Raw genomic sequence first — 7,937 nt, 5'->3', positions numbered from 1 at the left:
CCTAGAGCTAAAATTGTATAGGCGCAATATAAATCGATGTATGTATGTAAAACTTCGACGTCGAAAACTCCATGGATTTCATAGACGTATATCTAAAAGCAATAGAAGAAACGCCGAAACCAGATGACCCCTTTTCGTATCTCCAAGAGGATAACATGCGTGCTTTATTGTTTCTGATGTTCTCAGCCGGAGCTGATACCACGGTCCACGACTTTAGAATGGTGTTGTTTGTACATGATGGCATATCCATATATCCAGCAGAAGATTCAAGAGGAAATGGATTCGGTTGTTGGCCGCAATCGACTACCACAAGTTTCTGATCAAGAGCAGCTGCCATACACCAGAGCAACCCTTCTTGAGATACACCGTCATGTTACTTTGGTACCACTAAGCTCTTTTCATACGGCCAGTGATGAGACCTCACTTCATGGATACCGTATTCCGAAGGGCACGACTCTAGTTTCAAATCTTTATGCTGTGATGAGAGATCCCAATATATTCCCAGAACCTGACCAGTTTAAACCTGAACGGTTCATTGATGATCAGGGAACATATTTTGAGAGAGAGGAAGTTTGTCCTTTTGGAGTCGGTAAGTAAACAGTTCGTGTGTGCTTAAATTTACATAAGGGGCTGTAATTCTTTTGGAAGGGAGTCATGAATATGTCCGTGCACCTAAGTAAATTTTGTACAACCCCCTATCGCGGGCTGATTCACTCAGAACGATACTGATCACCCTTTATTGTTATATGTATAGTCGTGCTGGAAGTCGATCGATACAAGTCATTGGTCACAACATATAGTGACGCAGCCTGATTTTTCACAATTTTCAGTTTCAGTTTAGAGTTATCTGTATCCTATAAAAGTTATTCCCTTTTAACTATTGAAGATATAGTTTTAAGTAGTTTTTACTAGTAACATATCCTTCAAACACATGTTTCTCGGAAATATGTATTTCTTGGTATTTTATGAATCTTAATTGATATCTTCAATACGAAAGGTCAACTTTTTATATGAGGGTCGGCTTTCCCTCCCAGCTACATACACTTTAAGTACAAATGTCAAACATTAAATTTTTAATAATTTGCCATAAAATTTGTATTATATCGTGAATTTAAAAAAAAATCGAAATTATCTGATATCAGAAGGACATTCCTCGTTTCAGAATGTAATTTGATGTGCCAGATATGCTCTCAAGCCCACAAAAATACTGTGCAAAGGTGGGTGACCGAGGCCTTAAAGTCAAACATATAAAATATAATATTTAAAATACGTATATCGTTTTCTTACAGGGCGTCGTATCTGTCTTGGTCAGACCTTGGCAAAAATGGAGCTGTTTGTCTTTTTCACTCATCTTCTTCACCGCTATTCACTAGTCAAACCGGAAGATACGCCACCAATAACCTTCAAAGGAACATATGGAACAACGTTTGCACCAAAACCATATACTATCAAATTTGATCTCAGAATGTAATCTGATACCAAAACATTTGATAGTTCCCTTGTGTTTTATTTATTGTTTTCTTTAAGGGTTGTTGCAATTTTTTGCCCAGGAATGAGAGGACTTTGCCATGTTTGCTGTGAATTTTTTCTAGCAATATTGATCTCAGGTTCAAAATTGATCGTGCACATCAATGACCAAACTCTTTAGTTTTACATCTGAGCATGGTCAGTTGCGTAAGGTCATTGGAAATTGTTTAAATAGGCCTGTATATTTGATCTCACATTTCAGCTCACGCACCTTTTGTTTTGAGATGCGATTTCATTACGTTTCCGAGGACGGATCTCCTAATATTTTTACAATTGTGTGTTGACAACTCTAAAGAATGAATTATGGTACTTATTTCCAACTTCTGAGCTCAACATATGCCTTAATGAATCTTGTCTATGCAGACAATTCGACATGATTTCACACGCTCGGAAACGTCTATTTTCATTTGATATTTCGTCAATCTAAATTCACAAATTATCCCACTTTTTTTTAACAAAAAAGACTTTTGCGAATATTCAGATAAGCATGTACACCAAATTCATGTATGTATGTTGCATGTTTCCTGTCAAAATACTTGCGTCAAGGGCATGGGTTGGGTTGCTGCATTTAGCAAAAATGTTTTTACAGAGCTTTTTAGCATTAAACAGTGGATTATAAACTTGTCAATCAACTTGTACATATAAAATTTGGCACAAATGCTATCGGAATACTCGCTACATCTTTTTATGTAATTGTTACTTATGATTATTAAGTCCTCCTCGAATAATTTAGTTATTTCCATGGATGATATGTCCAAACGTGTCTTCATTTCCAGGGCCATAATTGTACAAACTAGTTTTGCCAATATCAGATCAAATTTCTCTAGCAACTAAACCTCAATGTTCCACCCAATTCGATAGCGTTATTAGCGCAATTCCTTTTGCCATGCTATTAGACATGTTAGAAGTGATACAAGTTAACAGGCGAACTATATACCCGGGTGTCCCAAAAAAAGGTTACATGTAGATTTTTGAAAATAATCTAAGTTAATATTAACAATTATAAATATCCTTTTCATGACATAATCCATGTACCCTCTACTAGTCCCCCTCTGAATATCAAGTTCACAACCTACGTACTTAATCCGCATTCCACGCATTCTTGAGCAAGCTCTTTACGTGACATAATGCAACACGAGGTTCATTATACCACCGTCACAGCCACCGTGCATTTTGCGGGGCACTTGAGTAGGCCCAGCCATAGCATGGCAAATGCAGTACCGTAAACGTTCGCCTAATGGCGCACCTGGGCTCATTTGCCTTGGGATACATTTCATGTACAAATAGAGAGCTCATTCCACTAAAAATCCCAACAAGAATTAAGGGTACGTGCCCTTATTTGTTGGTGAATTTTTATGGGAGGACACTTTTAGTTTGTGTCTAAAATTCCAGTTATGTCACGGGAGCCCATAGCGCCATTAGGCGAACGTTTACGGTATATTATTCTGATAAACAAAGATTAAAACTTGTTCAGTTTTATTTCAAGAGTTCGGTCAGAAATGTAAAAACAAACAGCAGCGATTTCAAGTCAACAAAACCAAACAAGGCCTAAATGCAAAAGATTGTTATTCATTTCACTATGCTGATAACATGAGATACAGCGTGCAGAACTGCTTTCACCAAAAATGTGTTCTTCTCTAATGACCACCTGTCCAGTGTACAATATTTTATTTTTCAATATGTTTCTTTTCTTCAATAAGTTCAACAATGAAAAATAAGAGAAACATAAAAAGTAATAAAGAAAAAAAAATCTGAAAACAAAGGTGAGCGTGTGTTCAACTTTCGTTGTGCAATATTTTGATGGTTAGCCACTCTTGACACCCCTGTCATCTTGCGCTCATAAATGAAGTTGCTTTTAAGATACGGAATTGACACTTAGCAAACAGTTACAAGAAGGATCAATATATAATATGTGAAAAAATTACATTGTTTTGTTGTACCATCACAAAATGCGGTTCATTTTCTACATGTAACCTTTTTATGGGACACCTTGTACATGTCAAAATTCACTTGTGCGTTCTAAATAATGTAATGTATCTATAAACTTGATAAACTGTCAGAGATGACCTACTTGTATAATTGCTGAGATCAATTAATAACGGTACCAAATAAGGGATCACATCTATACTGAGCTTGCATAACAACCCTCTGAAAATCACATTTGTATTAGGCCAAACCAGATTATTCACTATTTTGCTTCTGTATATTTTGTTGCGCCTTGATCAAGTGTGTATAAATTGCGGCTTTTGTACAATTGCCCACGCTTAACAGGTTTCGTCATCTTAGTTTGTCAACTGTTTGGCTACTCCTGTTATTAAACAGATTAGGTATTCTGTATATTTATCTAATATCATATTTATCCAACCTTACATTCATGACCTTTTGTCTAGATTTTAGCTTGAGCAAACTAAATTGTAATAGATAAATAGGCGTTTGGTTTTGTGCAAGATTATATAAATTTGTGATGCCATTATATATATATGTGTTAGCAGTTAATATTAATTTTCATACATGTACAAGCGTATTACCATCTCTCTTCCATCTTGTAGGTTAGATACCACTAATCCCGTAGAAATGAGAAACATAATGTAATTGTTTTAATATTGTTTGTTATTTGATACATCGTACTCCAATAAATAATGTACATACCGTAAACATTGTAAAGATTCGGCAAATGGTTTATACCTAAAAGTGAACTCCCATAAAAACCACCGGCAAATAAAGGCCCTTAATTCTAATTTACATTTTTGGAGGAAGTAGCTCTCTAGTATGAAGTGAAGTTTACCATTCCCATATGGCAAAAAAGAAGCTACAGTTGACGTGAAGTTAAACGATATAGCAGAACTTTCTGAATGACCCATATATCATGTAAATATTTTGAACACCTGAAATGTAAGCCCGAATTTGTATTGCGCCTACAGGGTGAATCAAAAATGCAATAATATAAAGAAGCAACACTTACATAAGAAACAAGTCGACCTTTTCAGGTATTGAGAGTTTCTATAAATGCTACATTCAATTGCATAGACTGTTTTATTTTTACGAGTCATTATACTGCGAAACCCAAGGCATCATGTATTTTGCATGAGGGCACATAGTGTGATATCGGTTTTGCATGTATTCGTCTGTCTCTTACTTCCATGGTCACACTTAGACGGACTGGGTTAACGTACATCGCCGAATACAAAAATATTTTATCCAGTGGCAAAATCACCAGCAGAAGATTCGGTGAGATTTGGTGTCCGATTTCAGTTCGTTTCTCTATGCGTTGGATGTGGCCGGTAATAATCCTGCAGATGTCTTATGTATGTCCGGTCGTTCAACGTCCAACAAATGACCGGCGAATCCGTCCCATATATCGCCAGCAGGGGCGTTTATCCTATTTGAAAAGTCGGGGAGGGGGGGGGCAGAGATCATTTTAGAATGTAAATTGAGCGACGCAGAGGAGTGTCTAACAGTCTGAGAGGGGATGTGGCCCACTCAGAGGTTAGAAACTTTTGTAAAATGAAGGCCTGATTGAAGCCATTCATGGACAAGCTTTTACTATTATTGTATAAATGATTGTTTTAAACATGTTGGATGTCCAAAGCAGACGCGAAAAGGACGACTTGTTTATCTATACGCAGGGGGTATCTGAGGGGATGTTCCCCCTCAGTAGTTGTTTTGCAAAATGAAGGCCCAATTGAAGGCATTTTGTGGACAGTTTTGACCTTTTTTACACTTTTATTGCTTTAAACATAAACCAAAGGATCCGGCCTCAAATATTACACTGGTCCAATGACACTTTAATATAAGACTTTAGACTCGCAATTGCAGGTAGCATGCATGGATTGATGTCAAAGTCAGTAATAGGCCTAAGCCCGTCTTCCTTTTGTGAAAAAATATCACAGGTCCTACGTATCAACGGACCCGCAGTAATATTTACAGGCTTTTGGGTCAAGGACCCACCTTTAAACACTGCCTAAAATAATCACAGGCCTATAATTAGGCTTACTATTGACCTGAGCCTACTCAATTACGCACAGTTTAACTTGTTCTCTTTTTTTTCTCTCCTCTTTTTCTCTCTTCCTCTTTTCTTTTCTCTCCTTCCCCTCCCCTTTTTCCTTTTTTTCTTGTCTGTCACTAAAATCGGCTGGGGGGTAGATTTTATGTTGCGTCCCCACCCAAAAACCCCTATTTTTGGTCTAAACCTGTTATGCCCCCCCCCTCCATATACATGAACCCCCCCACTTCCGAAGAAAATTACAGCCCCTTAAATCATCAAAATCTGAACTTTGAGCATTAATGTTTATACTGTACTTATCCTTATCCGTAATAATTGAGCCACAATCCGCATTTTGAACACAATTTTTTCTGAAAACTACATGTAGCCGTACTCCTCTTTTCTAGAATGCTTGCTAAAATAAGAACACTTTTAATGCTAATTTATTGCACATTCTATAGCGTGGTTACCTTTTTTAAATAGCCGAGTGAGAGTGTTTTCAATAAAATATTTTTTGTATCAAAATTGAAGCATCCTATGTATAAAAGAATATATGAATATTTACTGCACATCATATATAACGATTCGTGATACCCAATTGTGGTGCATTTGATGGCGTTTAAGAGGCAGAGAATTTTATTTCAATTTTATATAGGCCAAAATATTTTTTTAATTGAGCAAGAATAAGGATAGAAAAAACGTTGAAAATTCTATGTAAAAATTACATTAGACCCCACCAAAGATTAATGTTTCCTTTTATGGTAATCTAATCTTTTATTTCCTGAAAAAATTTGGGGTCTAATGTGGATTTTTTAAATAAATGATAAAAACATCAAAACGTGTATACAAGAAAAATAGCTAAAATGGTAGGCTGACTGGGTTCCATACATCGCAACCGACGCGAGGTACAGAGCACGTGGCCGAAATCAAAATTTTATGTGTATCATAGTACCCTCGTATTAATTGTCTGTATGCGTTTGAGAATTCAACAACATAAATAATGGTAGCCGCTCTATTATAATACACATTAATGTTTTAAGCAGACAAAATTCCAAAATATGGTACGTTTTCTGTCTTTGCTTGTCACGTGGTATGTTGAAGTAATGAAGTTGCGCTTATATGTTTGAATTTTCACGATGACACCAATAAGTCCTCGTGGCCGAGCGGTCTAAGGCGCTGGTGATATGATATGTCGATACTGTATACATGATAGCGGCGCAGTGCAGCGTGGGTTCGAGTCCCGCCGGCGCCTCTGCCGAACTAAATTTCCTTTTTTTTTTAAATTTCATATTATGTTAGGGAAATGTGGCTGGGATAATGTATGTATGGCGAAGAGTGGTGTGGTGTAGCCGTTCAAAGAAATTTCGTTATTAGTAACACGCGCTAAGCATGTGATATACACGTTAGGCTGCGTTCACATAGAAGTATACTATTCGGGTATACGGTGCACGTTTTGCAGGTACACGCGTATAGCTTAAATCGAGCAAGGCAATTTCATAGTACCTGGTCACATAAGGCTACGATCACATAGAAGTATACTATTCGGGTATACGGTGCACGTTTTGCAGGTGTACGCGTATAGCTTAAATCGAGCAAGGTAATTTCATAGTACCGGATCACATAGGGCACTATTCGAAAAGGCCGTATACCTGCGTATACCATAGTATAGTGGGAATCGTGCGTGTTCGATTTTAGTGCAGCGTATACCATCCTAATTTTAAAACTAAACCATATGTGGATAAATTCATATTTTTTATATAGATGCACTCTCTAATTCGGGAATTCTGCACATTATGACACCTCATTGAATGCAATGTGACCTCAAGAAGTAAAGTTACAAGCATTTGATTAGACGAAGAAAATTGGTAAATGACCTATCATGCCTATACTCGCTAATCGCTATACGAAATACGCTCATTCGATCAGGCTGAGTTCACATAGTATACTCCTATATGAACTCAGCCTGATCGAATGAGCGTATTTCGTATAGCGAATACCGTATACCGTATACTTCTATGTGAACGCAGCCTTATGTAGTAGATAAAGGGTGAGAAACAGACCATTACCATAAATAATCGGTGTCTTGTTGAGGTATATGGTGAGCATGTTAGACTAACATGCGAACCATACCTCAACAAGACACCGATTATCTATGGTAATGGTCTGTTTTGAACCGTTTATCTTACATATACGGTGAGCCAAAATAAACGAATTTGTTGTTATGGTTTATTCATTTTCCAAAAGACAAACTGGAAAAGCGGATATGATTATCTTGTGTAAGTTTAGGGTTTTTCCAAAATAAAAACACACCGGGACAGTGTAATATTCTTCTCATGTGTCCTGCGTTCGAGTCTATGGGTTTTATCTTGTTACAATTGCAAGTGATTTAATCAAATCAATACAGCATTGATTTCAATCTATTTAACGC

At 36.9% G+C, this 7,937-nt stretch overlaps 1 protein-coding gene across 1 annotated transcript; it reads left to right on the top strand.

Moving 5' to 3' along the window:
* Positions 1-237: 237 nt before the first annotated feature.
* Positions 238-1,471, top strand: LOC140157702 (cytochrome P450 2U1-like). Its single transcript, XM_072180942.1, has 2 exons — positions 238-589; positions 1,290-1,471. Exons 1-2 carry the CDS (start codon positions 238-240, stop codon positions 1,469-1,471), a joined length of 534 nt encoding a protein of 177 aa, XP_072037043.1.
* The last annotated feature ends 6,466 nt before the right edge of the window (positions 1,472-7,937 follow it).

Source organism: Amphiura filiformis, chromosome 7 (assembly GCF_039555335.1).
Source record: "Amphiura filiformis chromosome 7, Afil_fr2py, whole genome shotgun sequence".
NCBI lineage: Eukaryota > Metazoa > Echinodermata > Ophiuroidea > Amphilepidida > Amphiuridae > Amphiura > Amphiura filiformis.
This window is presented reverse-complemented; position numbering and strand designations above follow the sequence as displayed.